General features: G+C 40.4%; 4 protein-coding genes and 3 non-coding genes across 11 annotated transcripts in view; 3 read left to right on the top strand and 4 right to left on the bottom strand.

Moving 5' to 3' along the window:
* Positions 1–96: 96 nt before the first annotated feature.
* Positions 97–4,939, bottom strand: LOC136339514 (serine-enriched protein). Of its 3 annotated transcripts, none has more exons than XM_066282839.1 (9): positions 3,996–4,939; positions 3,485–3,641; positions 3,258–3,423; positions 1,513–1,646; positions 1,298–1,457; positions 1,080–1,241; positions 867–1,024; positions 637–815; positions 97–583 (listed from the first exon to the last, which is right to left on the bottom strand). In XM_066282839.1, the coding sequence occupies exons 1-9, from the start codon at positions 4,178–4,180 to the stop codon at positions 370–372; spliced, it is 1,515 nt and encodes a 504-aa protein (XP_066138936.1). In that variant the 5' UTR covers positions 4,181–4,939; the 3' UTR covers positions 97–369. The 3 variants fall into 3 exon arrangements, with proteins under 3 accessions (XP_066138936.1, XP_066138937.1, XP_066138935.1); XM_066282840.1 differs by having other exon boundaries at positions 879–1,024; positions 1,080–1,250; XM_066282838.1 differs by having other exon boundaries at positions 1,080–1,250; positions 3,996–4,937.
* On the bottom strand, positions 1,684–2,280 carry SmE (Small ribonucleoprotein particle protein SmE). The gene has a single exon (XM_066282863.1). The coding sequence runs from the start codon at positions 2,052–2,054 to the stop codon at positions 1,761–1,763; it is 294 nt and encodes a 97-aa protein (XP_066138960.1). The 5' UTR covers positions 2,055–2,280; the 3' UTR covers positions 1,684–1,760.
* Positions 2,493–2,564, bottom strand: TRNAG-UCC (transfer RNA glycine (anticodon UCC)). Its single transcript has one exon. It is a non-coding gene; the product is annotated as a tRNA-Gly (tRNA).
* Positions 4,783–4,854, top strand: TRNAH-GUG (transfer RNA histidin (anticodon GUG)). The gene has a single exon. It is a non-coding gene; the product is annotated as a tRNA-His (tRNA).
* Positions 4,940–5,158: 219 nt separating the features above from the next.
* TRNAN-GUU (transfer RNA asparagine (anticodon GUU)) lies at positions 5,159–5,232 on the top strand. The gene has a single exon. It is a non-coding gene; the product is annotated as a tRNA-Asn (tRNA).
* A 3,913-nt stretch (positions 5,233–9,145) lies between these two features.
* Positions 9,146–16,234, top strand: part of fz2 (frizzled 2) — a 36,138-nt gene continuing 29,049 nt past the window's right edge. For 2 of the 3 annotated variants that reach the window (XM_066282829.1, XM_066282831.1), the window contains exon 1: positions 14,598–14,855. The gene's annotated coding sequence lies outside the window, so the exon portion shown is untranslated. Of the gene's footprint in view, positions 9,498–14,597; positions 14,856–16,234 lie in introns of those variants that run through there. The other variant, XM_066282830.1, reaches the window with a different exon arrangement.
* Positions 10,548–13,257, bottom strand: LOC136339515 (uncharacterized). The gene is made up of 2 exons (XM_066282841.1): positions 11,878–13,257; positions 10,548–11,814 (listed from the first exon to the last, which is right to left on the bottom strand). The coding sequence occupies exons 1-2, from the start codon at positions 12,148–12,150 to the stop codon at positions 10,576–10,578; spliced, it is 1,512 nt and encodes a 503-aa protein (XP_066138938.1). The 5' UTR covers positions 12,151–13,257; the 3' UTR covers positions 10,548–10,575.

Here is a 16,234-nt window from a genome sequence, read left to right on the forward strand (position 1 = left end):
TATTTTCATAGTTAACCCCGTTCTCTAATTGGTGAAATGGCAACACCGCTGATGCAAACCAAAATCTTATATGTCAAATATTAAAAAAAAGTCAAATTATCGGGTTATATTTATTATAGTTTTTATTTCTTAAATAAAGCTTGAGCAGAGTACGAATTAACATTTAAAAATTCACAATAGTAGAAAAAATATGGCGATGAGTAAATTAAAAAACCGCAGTTGTTTTATCTATATATTGACAAAATCCAAATTGGGCTGAAAAATTATTTATGAATATTACTCTCAGTGAAGTGTCGAGCACAGTTCAGATAATATGTGGTCGGACCATAATAAATGTCGTATAAATAAATGTAGTTTTTTTTATTGAAATCACTGATACCGCTCAATTTTAGAATATTTAGAGGAACTTATGGGAGTGTAAACCTCGTAATCGGCTACTGCAAAGTTGTAGTCTCCCATCAGAATAGAACAAGAAGCCCCATCCCCATCATAAGTGTGGGGCAAGTTGGAATAACTGTCCATATTACTGTTGCAATTGCTGGATATGAGCAAATCCGCCCCTGCCCCAAAAATCGGCCCCGATCTGTAACAAAAACAATTCGCAACTTTCCCAACAAGTCACCCCCTTTTCCTTACTCTGGATGATAACAAATGGCAAAGGGCTTCTTGATCAAATGGAACTGAGTGGGAGGTAAGTCCTGGTGATTACATAGGGTGTAGAGAAAAGCCCTATCCGCCGCAATATAGCGACTTTTACCTGGAGGCCGGGCCCAAGCTGAATCAGTAAATCCCCCACAAATTTCTCCCCTTGCGCCCTATAATTATCAAGTTTTTTATCACTCATTAATAATTAAAGAAACACATACTAAAACAATGACATAAAGAGGAGCAATTCCATCACAATGTCTGTGAAATGCACATGCCAAATACCCATGACTACTAGCTCGGTAAGTCAACCTCCAAGTCTGCTTGGGATGGCCATACCAAGCATTCAAAATCCTCTGATAATGGCTTTTGTCTTGACCTAAATGTAATTATTCATTTTAGTTATTTGTTATTTTAAAATAAACCAACAAAACCTATAATCAAAGATCCAGAGAACAAATGAGGTGAAACTCGAGGCTTTAGTCTCTGATCCTCTGAGGCTTCTAGGTATTTGCTAGGCAAAGCTGCATGTCGGTACCTCTCCAAACTGAGCTCCATGGGTACTGCTCCTGTGGGCTCCACCTCCTCAGCAAATACTTGAGAATCTATAATCCCTTACTGTTATTTGAAATTTACTGTGAGAAATTAATACCAATTAAAAGCAGGCGCACATGATTGATTACAAAGGAGAGCTGTTGGCACACCCTTACTCTTTCCTCTTCAGTCCAATGAGCTGTTGGTTGTGTCACTCCTGCCTGATATTTGGCCCAGTTGAGCACTGCCCTCCATACATCTTCCTCATCCAAGCAAAGCTAATAATATAGGAATCCAACCCAAGACTCACAACAACATGGCAAAAATACATACATAATCTGAGGAGATGAGTTTAATGATAGCCTCCTTAGGGAGGGAAAGAAATGAGTTTGTCCTCACACATTCCACTGCATTCTCTCCTATATAGCTGACGCACCGTTCAATGAAGCCTGCAGTGGCTTTGCCACCTAAACCATCATAATCACAATAACACAAAAACCACCATTTACGAAAAATTGTGAAATTTATTTTGCTTATTACAAACTGAGAAGAATAGTCCTTAATAACTTAAAATTATAGAGTTAATTGTCACCAGCCCCAATGTCTGGTTTCACCATCTGAATCAACGTAATATTATCTCCCTTCAACATGATCCGGCCCAGCTGCCTTCTGTTCTTTGTCTTCATGTAATACTCTTCGGCGTCGTCCAGCACCAAATTCATGTATTCGTCGAAGCCGACAATGTGTCCCTCGATCCTTAGTCTGATGTTTTCGTAAAGCCACACCTGAACTCGCGAGCGGTTCTGTAGGTATCTGAAGATGAGGTTGATGGGCTGCACCATCACCTTTTGAACCTTTTGCGGTTTGTAGGCCATTTTTGGGACGAGTTTAATGAAACAATACAGTAACGCAAAAGGGAAGCTTTTTTGTGAAGAGAATAAGGTTAGGTGGAAAAGAAATAGCGGTAATTAGACAGTGACGTTGACTTAGACACATGAATGCACACAAAATTGAACTAATAGATGGCGACATTATAAACAATAAATTGGTAAATCAGATAATTTCCAGGTTCGATTCCCAGTCCTTACGTTACCTTTTTTTTTTATTATTTTTTAAATTTATCATCTGTTTTTTTGTTAATATAAAAAACCTTTTTATAATTTAAAATTTTTTATTACCTAAAGTTGAAATTTTCATTGTTATATTTATACTCATAACATTATTTCTTTACAATTGTTATAAAAATAACATTTTTAAATTATAAATCTTACGGTTTAAATTTTTATTGAAAAATTAATAATTAAAAAAAACTATGCGATGGCCGGGAATCGAACCCGGATCAACTGCTTGGAAGGCAACTATGCTGACCATTACACCACCATCGCACTTGCGTGGAAATGACAAAAAGTCGATGAGAACCTAATCGTGCTCTCATTAATTATTATCAATGTAATAAATATTATTGAATTACTTTTTTGGAAATTGAAAAACAAACATTTAAAATTTTCGTATTTTTGAACTAACTACAAAACGTTATAATGGCACAATATCCTTGAAATTTTTGAAACAAAGGTCGAGATATATATTTGGTTGCCTATATTACATGTCATCCAGACATTTTAGAGAATTTTATATATTCAATAGTATTCTGATAATTTACAAAAGTATTGTTATCATATTGAAGCTCAAGTATCTTTTTAATGCAGTAGGACTCACACCTTAAAACCTGTCGAATAAACCTCAGAACAAAAATTCATATGTTACTATTTGTTACGTTTCATTCTTTGATTGCCTACATTGAATCCAAAATACTTTACCATACTTTCAACGCACTAATTGGCGACGTTCATTTCATTTATCATTCATTGACTTTGTCGATAATTCGTTGTAAATTGTTGCGGTAATTTTCATTTCCACTTTACTTTTTGTGATTCTAATTTAAAAATTTGACAAATGTATTGAAGGACACATGTCAACGTTAATTCTACTATAAAATTGCCACATACGTGTCAGATTTTATATCACTTCAGGCAAAACGAGGTTGCAAAAAGATAAACAATTAGAAAGAAATCGCTTACCCGCCGATCTGTCTTGTATGTCCATAGCAGTGGCCAGAAACGTGCAAGCTGATGGAACTGAAAGGGTCGATGTTACGTGGTCCTCGCAGGCGTTTCTTAGCTCATCAACTCCCAATTCTTGCGCCAGTGCCATCATCTCAAAAACCCCATTATCTTGCAGCAATATCTGTAACCGTGTAAAAGTTTTTTTGAAACTTCATTTCTGTTCCCTTCCCTTCCATAGGCACCTTCCCCGTGTAGACGTAAAGCAAAAATTGTTTGAAAGTCTCTGGTGGTACTTTGGGAAGTCGCACCGGCGTGGGGGTCCCTGGTGCAGCCAGCGACACAGTGCACCCCGGGATTCTGCAGACTTCGCCTCTTTTGGCTGTCTGGAAGCTCTTGCACCTAAAAATCAACCTTCTGGTTTGTTATTCATGGCTCTATTTTGCATTTTCATCGACGAGCGCTTTAATACAAAGGAGCGCACACGTGCACTCGAAAGTAGCTGCTCTAAAAAGGAAAAGATCAAAGTGAAAAATAGCCAATTTCACGTTAAAGCCAAGTAGTCTTCAGGTTGTCTGTAATTAGCATCATTGCACAAGACAAGAGGCCCTTCGCCATAGAAAGCAATATTGTTAAGTATAAGGGACACAAAGCAAAATATGGGCCTTTGAAGTTTACACTAATGAATGAAGCTTTTGATAGGGCGGTTTTTAGAGCAACAGTTTTCGCTTTTGCTGTAAATTTGGTAGTACTTGCCTCGCCATTAAAATGACTCGGTGGGCATAGACCCGCTCCTCATCTCTTCCCAATAGAAAGACTATGTCTGCAGAATCTGTGTCTTCGGAAAGTCTCTGGAGATCGTCCAGAAGCCGGGGAACCCCTGCCAAAGCCTTGTCTGCAGACAAACCTGCAGTACTCGGGCCACCTACTCTCGAACCCATGAAGCACCACTCTCAAATATGAAATAACTTCAATACACTACATAAACACAATCAAAACAATCCGCTTTCTGTGCCTTAGTTGTTCAGTCCGCACTGTGGCAACAAAAGATTATAGTAGTCTTAAGGTGATCTCAGGTACCAACAAGATTAAAAACGAACCAAAGAAGTTGGTTTCGTTTTCAGTAAATTCAGTGCGCACTTGATTAAAGTTGCGACATTAAGTTAGATTGTGGGCCAATGGAATTGTATGCAGGAGATTGGAGAGCATGTCTTAGCTCAATTGCGCACGGAACCAGTTGAACACAGGCTCCCCAGTAGCAGTCGGCAAATTTTAAAGTTTAGTGGCCGCTGCAGTGTTGTCAAATGTCACTCAGAGGTCAAGATGTTACTGAGGGGTGGCCTACAATTACCACTATCGATTTCAACTCATAAAATAATATTATGATGCATTTCAATTTAACCTGTTGTGTTATTTAAAAATGTTGATGTAAGGTTTTTTTATTGAAGGAATTGAGTTAACATATTGATCGAATTGACCAATGATACTTGACGTCAGTTGCATTATGTATGATAATAAGCAACGTTGCCTGTGTGTCTCGATAGCCGTGATCGTCTAGTGGTTAGGACCCTACGTTGTGGCCGTAGTAACCCAGGTTCGAATCCTGGTCACGGCAATGTGAAAAACATTGTCACGGTGAGATTACTTTTTTATTTTTGAGGAAAATGTTTTAATGCACTAAAAACAGTTTTGCTACAAATAATTTTTTTTTTAAATAAATTAGTTTTGAAAAAAGTTTTATTTTTTCAAAAGAAATATTTAGAACCGGAACAATTGAAATTAATAGGCGTAGCGTGACAATATGAAATTTTTTGAAGGGACCGAATAGCCATATTTCAATATTTGCAAATTTTTGAAATACTAAAGTTAACATTAAATTTACAATGTTCTAATACGTCCATAGAGCAAACTACTACAACGCCTCCGTGGCGCAATTGGTTAGCGCGTTCGGCTGTTAACCGAAAGGTTGGTGGTTCGAGCCCACCCGGGGGCGATATTTTTTGTTTTCCATATCTTTTTCTTTTATTTAATAAATCAAATAAAATAATTTTCAACAGTAAAAAACATATCTCATACTTTTTAAGATATAAATTTTTGTTTTTGTGTGATTGTAATGAATTAGGAACAACACCACTACATTGAAATATATTTATTTGTATATATTTCAATGCAGTCTGTTATGAAATTATATCTCTGTTCTCTCTATTCGATACTCCAGACTCCACGTCCGTACTGAAGTTGTATAATACACAGAAATGCTACATCATTGTTCTCAACAAAACTCCAGCTCTAAAACAAAAGATAACAATGTTCGTTCTCTCAACAATACCCTCCGTTTCTGGGCCTTTTTCTGCAATAATAATCAGTGTCGCTCGGAAAAAGAAGACAGCCTTCAAAGGGCTACATGTAACGGAACGATCGGAATCAAACGCCCGCAGGGTAAATAAATTGGCAATCAACATCTCTTAAACAGCCCTTTAGACCTCCCTTCGATACGGCCGCCCCGGCTCTCCGCGCCCCCATCTCTCGGCGCCCTTTGACGCTGCTCCCCCGACGACCCCCGGTAAAAGGTCTGTCGCAATTTCGATTTGAGCGGTGCCGCTTTCCAAGGAAAAGTGTTTCCAATTTCTCTTCAGTTCTTTTTCCCGAAATTGGTTTTTAACTTTTATAATCATCGACGGGGAGGAAATAAATCGGATATTTGCAGGGTAAAGTGCAGAGAGAGGCAAAGGGAAACGTCATTTGCACTTGCACGCGCACAATGGTGCGTAACCGCGGCCAAATTGAACATGTAACTATCCAGACTATGCCAGACTAATGTCGTTACTGGCGGCACTTTGAGAGAGCCGCATTTCCATCAGAGCCAATGAGACCAATTTAAGGGAGGTCTCTAATTCGATTGGCTCATGTAATACATCGAAATTATACGCCTAAACCTCGAAAAGAGTTATTGAACTAAATTAAACACGTCCTACTGCTGATAACGTTTCATTTCCGAGTCTTTTGTTTCATTATACCCGCGACTGCAAATAGATAGTCAGTTTATGACGTAATGCACTATGTATATTTGGTTGCATATTGACGCTACACTGAACAAGAGAATCAATATGGAATCAAACACTATCAAATGAATGCCAAATTTTAACTCAGCTCCATTTTAGCAGGAACGCGTAAGCTGGATAATTTCTAGGACATGTAGTTTCCCATTCTTTGTCCTCTTTGTTCCAAATTGAGGCTCACAATCAACTTGTTGGAAAACCAAGTACTATTGTGGATAAAATGGTGACGGAGTAATATCAAGAAATGTGAATTGGCAAAACGGCTGATTTTCCTCTATATATCAGTATTTCATCATGACGCTTTCGAACCGAATTGAGTACACAGAACTAGTGTCTGCTTATTATAATTTTTATAATCGAATATGGGTCTCATCAAAAGCAATAGGCAGCAGCAATTTCCCTTCAAACCTCTCACCAAACAATTCGCCTTAAGGCAAATGTCCCCTTCGCTCCCCTTTCGCCAAAATTGTTCTTCTGACTCTCTGTTATGATACGGATTGTCACGTACAAAGCCCATAATTTCCTCATAACGGTGCCATAATTTTCAATTTGTTAATGGAGTACTTCCGAACCAATCTTAATAGAGCATAATATTGGTCTCAGAAATATTGATAACGGCACGATGCTGTTTCAATCAGAAATCGGATTAATCTCCGATGAGTGCCAGCTAATCTTCTTGGTGGAAAATCAACTGATAAGGATCAGGCTGATCCAAATAGATAGAGACCTGAAGGGGTAAGATTGTCGATTAAAAAAACTGAAATAAAAATTGAACAAAACAAATGAGCGTTGCGACGTTGTCACTAAGCTTCAAATAGTCTGGATGAATCAAATGAAGTTTGAGAAGTGTTGTTCTATTATTTTTTTGATATGGGAAAAATCCTGGCAAAGTACACACTAATCGGCCGGCAAAATATCTCGCACCCTATAGAACAACAAACCGGTGTTATTTCTCTCCCATCACCCCCAAAATCGGCAATATTGGCGTATTAGTCATAGTTAAGCAAGTTTGCTCGGTCCAAGTGTATTGGGGACTTGACGGCTCATCAGCCCCGGGGACTTTTCGCCCTCGTTTAATTGTCTTATATGACTTTGAATAAGAAATGTACCAAAGGGGATCCCGACTGCTTTTAGATTAAACATTTGTGTAGTTTTCGAGAAGAATTGGTGTGAAAGTTTCTTTTTTAAAGCTCCGCGTTTGAATTGCGAATTTAATAAGCCTCTTAGAGTTTCCGCAACAAAACACCCGCGTCTCGGTTTTAAATTTCTCATTAAAAATTCACCAAAGAGCGAATTTACTGCCTTAACTTGATTGAAATAGGCGAAATGATTCCCACAATGATTCCGCCCATAAACCACTTTTAAGGCATAAATATGTCGCCAGGCCGCCGTGTAAAAACAAATAACAATGAGAATTATAACTGACTCGGGTCTAATTTCGTGCCGATTAATCTCTCGTTAAGTCGCAAACATGTCTTCAATATTTGGATTACCACGTACGCACACAGAACCTCCTCATTAAGTTATTACACGGGGAAACCGAGCCTGTTTGTTTATACCCCCTTTCCTTCTTTAAAATATTCCGACCGTCGTAAATCTCCAATTTTCGTTCGAAAGGTGGTCCGCATTAAAATGCCTCGCTAAATCATCCCCAACCGCCTTAATAAGGGACTAATTTTCATGTATTTGCATCGACGTTGGGGGAAAATTAAGCCTTGTTTAGGGCCAAAAAGTTTAGTTATTACTTTGAAATCTATTCACGGGAAACCTCCGTTTTCAAAATGGCGCATTAGACCTCATTTCCTGCTGTTCGGAAATGGCAGGTCTAGCCGCGATTTGTCCATAGCGAAAGGGAAAATTTCAACTTTTGCTTAGTCAGCTCCCCCTGAAGTTGAAACCGTTTGTGCAGCCCTATTAACAACCTCAAAGGCAAGCTTTCTCTACCCTTGACCCGTTGGCCAGGCAGTTGATGCGTACCTCTGGATTCTGGAGCCTTGATCGAGACCCAAAAACGGCTCATTAATAAAGCTCTAGATCACCCCAGAAAATATGACATTGTGATAGTCCGCATGTGAGATTTTACCATTAACCAATTGAATAGCGCTTAAGACTATTATTTGCTCTAAGCAGGAGCTTCTAGTTTTTTGCAATGACGCCGTGACTTAAAGTAACGAAACAAGAGGCGAACTATATTATGAAAACAATTGAAATTTGAAACCCTCGAGAGGCCGTAACCGACCCCCTAAGCGGTCAGCTGCGGCTTTCCACGATCGCCGTTTGTTTTTCAAAAGTGAAGCAAACACACACGTGAGACTGTGGCCATAAGGCCCATTTCCAAGCGCTTTCTTGTAGTACATTACATATAGTCTATAATATCGGGTTTCACGTCATGTGCTCATATACAGGGTGTCGCATTCCTCACGGCTGCCCCGGAGGCCGTAAAGCTGTCACGCGAGTCACATAAACCACTTGAATGGTAAACTGTGGCCGCCCGATTTACAAGACCTGGTACCATGTGCTTTATTTCCAAGCCGACGCGCCGCTTCCACCTATTTACTTTGAAAGAGATTTAAGGTTTCTTAATTGTAGCAAAATAGCTGCCAATGCATTTATGTAAATCCAGGTGCGTAGCATGCAGAGGGAATTGCGTTTAATTCGTGTGATTTGTGCTCGAATTTAAGGCATGATTGTGACTCGTCTGGTCCGCCGTAAAATACGCGACGTATCGATCTTTCGGCGTCGCGGCGCAACGTAATTTCCTTGCCACGTTGTCGTGTGTTGGGAAACGCAAGCGTCCCGACGCCATTTGCTTGGAATTTAGTTTTCCTTTCAAAAGAAGTACCACGAGGCACAATTTGAAAGGAACGAGCAGAAATTACTTAGTATTTGAGTCAAAATGGCGGTCTCATAACATGGGACCACAGCCGCCATTTTAATTGCAACTGTTGGTTTTTCTTTTAACAGCGCGGCAACGCTGTTAGGGACGTCGCCATTTGCTTTGTTTACGGCACCGTTTAGTGTCCCCAGTTTTCCGGACGCGCGGAGTTTTCTTGATGGGAAACTTCTCAGTTTTTCAACGTTGATTTTGTTTTCCAGAGAAACTCTTTTTTTTCAGTGCGGGTTTGACTAAAAATTTGGTGCGTGGCAAAAAACCGCTTTTTGAGGTTATGTATGAGTGATACCGGCTTTATACTATACGGTGAGTGGGCTTTTTTACTGATAATAACATTTTGGGCCCTAAGACTGGCTGTATAGTTGATGTTTACTGTCGCAACATTGAGGTAATGAATCTTGCCTAGAGACGCACCACCGGTGCTGATGAACATCGCTTAAAATTCAAGTCGAGGTTATTGGCGATGGTCTTTTTGAGTCGTAATGAGTCTTTCGCGTGTAGGTACAACCTTAATGGACTTGTCATTAGTAACTTACAACCGAGGGGGAAAATCGATACCAAAGCGGTATGAAAGTTTTAGAGGAAATATCTGCGCCCCCATCAAGTGGGCGTTTGATATGAAAATTTCTTCATTTGAATACCACTTTAATCACCTCCCGTGGGGCTTTTGTGGGGAAATTTTTTTTTTCACTCTTCTAACGCACAAGAGAGAGAAATTTGTATTAACAACTTTTGCTCTGGAACTGCCCCAGCCGTCTTCCTACATCTATAATTTTCTCAGCTCAAGTTAAAAATTGCAGCGGACCCTTTGCTATATGGCCCTATCATCCAGGGACGTATTTAGGATTATTTTAAATAAGTAAATGCGTCTCAATTGGAGACTTAACTGAAATACTGCAAAATCATCATATGCACGCCCGGTATTTTAATATTATAGTTTTGAATTTGTCAGCAACATCTCGCAGTGACTCGTCACTCGTAGAGCAATGGCGTGTGTCGACACACTTTAATTCAACAAAAAAAGCAAATTGCTCCATTAAAAGTCGACGTTAGCAACGAACACCGAATTGTGTGAAGACCTACAGGTTCGGCGCCTCTGACTGTGTAAAGCAAAATTGAAAATTTCGATGCTTTAGCGAGCTATGTCGAATAATTTGAACTTTTCCGAAAACGCATGTTTAAGCAGTAAAGTGGAATTTTTGCTCTCTACGAGAAAATCTTTTATTTATCAAAGAAAAACAGCGTAAACACGACGAATTCCGTCCGGAGAACTTTCTCGGAATTCGCTCACGTTCACGCGTTACTGAATTGTTAAAAACTTGAGGATTTTCGGAGGCTCAAAAAAAGGAATCTTACTCAACTTCGAAGTTTTATTTATCATTATTTAATACAAATTTAGCATTGAAACGATCAGCAGAGCTCCGCAGCTGCGAGCTGCAGCTGTTCCCGCAATAACAATTTCATTCCCCGGAACCAGCATCTCCTCGGGAACATCCTCAGTAATATTCTCATACCTCATAGTAACATTAGCCACGCTCTCACTGCGACAAAGGCGTTCCAAAGTAAAGTTGTGAGAGCACTTTCCGCACTGCACAACCCCCTTAAGCCTTTTCAGAAGCAGGTGGCACCCCCTCTCAGCAGTGTTGTCGCATACATTGGCGTACTCCCCATCCAGCACCATCTCGTAGAAGGGCTCTAATTTGGGGTTGTTGTAAGAGAATAACCATCCGATGTTCTCGCAAGTGCAGTTGAAAATATTTCTACTGAACATCATCTCAGTAGGGACGTTGTCGTAGGATAATACGTCAGGGTGCAAACTGTCTACTTCCAAGTAGTTGAGGGTGTTTTTGCTGAAGTCGTAGCGAAATTTCAGTTTGCCGAAGTTCCTGCCGGAGTCTTGAATAAGTCCTGGACTGAGCCGTTCCATGGCTCCGCTTTTCAGCAGCAAGAAATTGTTGTCTAAGATGAACATGTTTGTAGCCAGAACTGAAAATCCTTGCGACTCGAACACCGCAATGAAGTTCTTCGTGAAATAAAAGTCCTCCAATGTGGCGTTAATGCCGCTAAATGAAATTTCCTCGAAATGGTTTTCCGAGAAAACCGCCCGTTTCCCAAAGAGTTGCATCCCCAAAGGCTCCACGTGGCCAAGGAAGCATCTCCGCATTTCGAACCCCCCCTTTAAGTCCATCCGCACTTGAATCCCGGAAGTTTGGATCCTTTGGATGTGAACGTCGATCAGGCTGAAATTGCTAAAGTTGTTCGTTGCGACAAATGCGTTGGGCTGCACAACACCAATTGAGACATTTTTTAAGTAAATGCTATGGAAGTCCACCTGCGGAATGTAGCAACCAGTGCTGTGGTAGGCCTTCTCTATTTGCATAAAGGTGAAACTGGGGATTTTATCTATTGAACTGATGTTCTCAAACATGACTATAGGAGGCAACATTGGGGTGAACTGCAATCTCTGCAATGTCAACTTGGTAACATTGGTCACCTCTAGCTTTTGAATGAAACGGTTCTCCCCTGAGCATCTGGTGGAGATGATCATGGACTGGCAATTTTTGATTTTGAGACTCTCGATGTTTGTGGGGGCTTGAAATTGATTGACGAACAATGCCGGTTCCTGTTTCGTGCAATTTCTCTCGTGTTAATTTCAGGCTATTTAACAAACAGCTTTGTAACTTACATTAATTCCTGGGGGACACTCATAAGTAATTTCTATCTTCTGGTTGTTGTTATTGGAGCAAGAAAATCCCTTTAAACCACATTTCGAAAAGTACACCCTAGTGACTGCCCTGTTGCCTATTAACCGCAACAGGAGCACTATCAGGAGTGCCAGATTTCGCGCTAAACTCATCGCTAATAATTGTCGATAACTGGTCCAATTAAGTAAAATCCTGCTGCGTTGTATTATCATGAGCACTAGGGAGGGGCTGCTTAAACGATTGAATGCTTTCATGGCAACGAGGAAAAATTACATTCCTATTAAGGAGGATGCTGTTATCCTCCATCTACAGGCGAAAAAAGCATCAAGACAGGAAACCGACCAGGTTTGGCATTGAATGATAAGCGGAACTAAAACTGCATATTTCGCACTGACAAATTTATGCCCAGGGACGGGATGTGCGCGATCGTTTGTCTGTCACCACGTCAATTTTACATGGTGAATATTTTTGGTAGTTTTTCTTCCCAAGAAATGCGCATCCTTTTTGGGTGATTAATCGCTTCGCCCTCGCACCTTTTCCTAATAAAACACTAAGTGCGATTGAGAATTCCTTCAGGTCATCCCCGCAACCCTTGAGAGACCATCGATCACGTGACCGTACGTTTCACCCCCTCAAAATCGGGCAGTTAGGGACGATACCCGATAAGTAATCGATCTTTGTTTCTCTCTGATAATTTGCAAATTTATAAAAGGGCATTTTATAAATATATTGTGGTCGCTTTGTAAAGTGAGGTAAATGCACCCTTGTAGAAATGTGAGGGTCGTACTAAAACTCCCTGAACCGCGCCAGTCATTTTTGGATAAAAGAATAGCATGACAAGTGAATGAGAAGTTGTTAGATAATTCATGGGAGTCAAAGAATGAGGTGGACGTTCGTGATCTTTTACGGAGTGCAACTTCTAATGGTCTCCCTTAATTAGAAAAATTACTAACTAGATAAAAGTAAAATCAGGAAAGCAGTGGACACAGTACAATGCATCTGATAATACTTGTGAGTTTTCGTTTACAAAAATATAAATAAAATGGCCACTTGTGTCTCTTGCTGACGTAACGTGATGCATGCTGGCGCCTCTCATTTTACGATAATTGACAACCATATTTTATGATCGATATATTTGTTGTTTCTATGAGCTAGAGAAGGATCATCATATAACTTAAATCAACCATGACTGTTCAGGATTTAACAAGTATCGTACTTTACCTAAATTTCTAACCAGTTGTAATTAAATTAGCGACTTTCTTATTCATCACTTTATCTCCGTTTATGATCCTCCTCCTTCACCACGATAGAGATATTCTAAATGGGACTTTATCTTTGAACCAAAACCATCACTAAAAGGGATTTTCTGGTATTATCTGCTGCTTCCAGGCATTGCACCATGTTGAAGATGACATAGATGAATACTCATTAAAGACACATCTACTTTAACAATTCCGATTAATTTCAGACATTATCCAAACTTTAAATTCACGCAGGCTGCACGCAGTTGCAACTTAAAGTCAAACCCATCGGAAGCCCCAACAGGTCTTATGCTTTAAGTTATACAACCAATAATACCCACATTTTAAAAAGAGTTTGTTGTTTTGAAAAAAGCAACATCCGCCACTGGGAAAAAAGCGAAATAACGTATTCCGGAGCATTCTCGGACGAGGCCCTAAGAGACCGTGCGGTCCCCCCGAAAGGGCCCATATCGCAATTACTGTATTGTAGGGCCGGAGGGCAAATGCGAAGGGGGGCTTTATCCGCCTCCATCGGAACAAGTCGATATAGAGGCAATTCCTTGTAGTCTTTGCTCAAAGTGAGTTAAGATTTGCACATTGAAGAGACGCGTTTTGGGGCGCTTTACCCCCCTCTGGGGGACTTCAGAAGGTGCGCCCGATGAATTTTAAGTAAATGCGTTTGATCGACAGAACTAAATGAACTTGCAGAAGTAATTCATATCTCCCCCATCGAAGACGTGATTTCGGTGGTAATTTTTGTATCGCCCCTCGAATATTTCTATATAATGGACCGTCCAAATTGAATTTGCCGGGGGGATTTGCAGGGCTGCAAATCAACCCCGAAACCACTCAAAATCTTATTAATGTTTGCGATCGATTTGGCAAGAAGACGTGGAAATCTGTTGCGCCCTTTCATGAATGTGTCCATTAAATGATATTGTGTCCGAACTCGCATTTTCGATGAAAGAAAAACCCACTTCGAGCTTGAATACTTAACGAACTTCTTGGCGAATTCCGCGTCCTGCAAATTAAATTTCCTGCAGTCGGTGCAAAAACTGAAAAGAGTTTCCTGGACAGGGCTCCGCTGCCAAATTAAAAGTCCATTAATGTAAATAACCTTTCCAGGCTGCTTTTTAAGGAAGTTTTCCGCTGGTTTCTTCGGAAAGCCGGGAGAATTTTAATGCGTCCGCGGAAAGAAACAATAATTCGTTAAGCTACAGAGGATTTTTGTGTCAGAACAGTTATGTTCAAACAAAATGGACGTCGCGGCGGCCATTTTGTTTGAATATGGCTGTCACAGAAGATCAAACTGTCAACAATGATTTTCCAAAATGGCCGCAACTCATCACAGTTCCAATGTCAATGCTACGTAACAGTGCATTATTGCGTCCCGACGCTGCCGATAGCTGCCCCGTTGCCCCGTTGGACGCCGCTTTTCCTTATGCGCGACGCAGTTTATCTCCCGGTATAAATTTTATCAGACAGAAAGGGAAATCCGGCATTCAGTGCTCCGCGATCGGGCTTCCTAGCACCTTATCATGTCGCATTCTAACGTCACAAACCGTTGCTCTAATGTTTACCTGTCAACTCTGACAAGTGACACCACGTGAAACAGTAGTAGTGAGGTGACCCCACAAGGTGTTCTGTCTCTGTAGAGGACCAAGTTCCCCGTTGGCTTCGCGGTATTTCGCATACCAGCCTCGAGGTTTGCTCTTAAGGTGAGTGTTTTCTTAGATTTTCCTAAGGCTTTCAACCTAGTTCCTCAGCTAGTTTTGGACGGAATACCTGAGTATTTAAGTCCTTCAAATTGGTTGCGTTGGGTATGTAATACCATGAGGAATAAACGAAAGTCGTAAAGGAACACGGGCTCGTAACCAGCTCATTGGGGATTATTGTTGTCGATACGGTGTTATCTTATCTGAGGTGCTACCGAAGCGAGGTATTCCTTTACACAAACAGGTATAATGATAGAAGCGGATGATTGATTTGATTTTGTTATTGATAGCAAGACAGTTTCGAGCAACTTTCAAATATGAAGAGCGGCGTTTTCCAATTTTTGTCTTAGATCTCATAGACCGCTAATCCGTTTGAGAGGTCTCAACCAGCGAAATGTAGAATGTTCTACGCCTACTGTAAAACGGCTTGGTTCATTGGATTCGTGGGGCTCAGCTAGCATGAAATGAGGTACCACAATCGGGTTCTATGCCAATTATTGTGGTGCACGCTATCAGACAGTGCCAACAATTTGTCAGACCAAAAAGTGATACTTCCTGATTTTGTTTCGAAGTTCGAAACGTTTTTATTAGAGGAAAGCAAACCAAAATTTCCTTTAAATATTGAAGAAAAGCGTCTCTAAAGGGTTAACTTGTAAATATCTACCTATTCGAATTTCGAGAATTTTTAAGGCTTAAATCTTTCCCCTGAACACTAATTTTTATTGCGAGCATTGTTTTCCTCGATTTTATGTTTATTTATAGCGTGCAATGGGCCTCGAAAACATTCATCTACACTTTCTACAAAAGGCGCAGATCTTCATTAACATCTTATCTATGCCAGTATAAACAAGAACTTCATTTTATTGGTGAGATGACTGCGCACCTTTGTCACAATTTAATCTACGGTGTATCCCCCACCATCCCAACGGTCACCATAGAATTCGCTACATCCTGTACAATATGGTCCAATACAAACGTCTTGGAAGACTCTTTTAAAAAGGTCTTTTTATGAAATTCAATCGCACTGATGTTTTCTTTTAAAAGTATTTGGGATTGGGCACTCAATCACATATTTTTAAGACGGTTTTCACTTTCACACACAGAAATCCAACCTCATGTCTCTCTTTATCATTGAACTCTCTTTTTTTTTTGGGGGGGAGGGGGGGGGGGGGGGTTAAAAATCTTGTCAAAAGGACGATATTGGAGCCCATGCTACCAGCCTGTGTGGGGTTTTCACCCACTAAAACACCCCGTATGTTCGAAGAATATCGAGCCCGTGCTCAAATTTCTCAATCGCGCGTTTGGGTCGCTTTTGCTTTTGAGTCTTCTAATGCCAGAGTCAAACGGTACCGCCGCTTTTTGCTCTGTGAACTCTCTTCGAC

This window comes from Euwallacea fornicatus, chromosome 5 (genome assembly GCF_040115645.1).
Source record: "Euwallacea fornicatus isolate EFF26 chromosome 5, ASM4011564v1, whole genome shotgun sequence".
Classification (NCBI taxonomy): domain Eukaryota; kingdom Metazoa; phylum Arthropoda; class Insecta; order Coleoptera; family Curculionidae; genus Euwallacea; species Euwallacea fornicatus.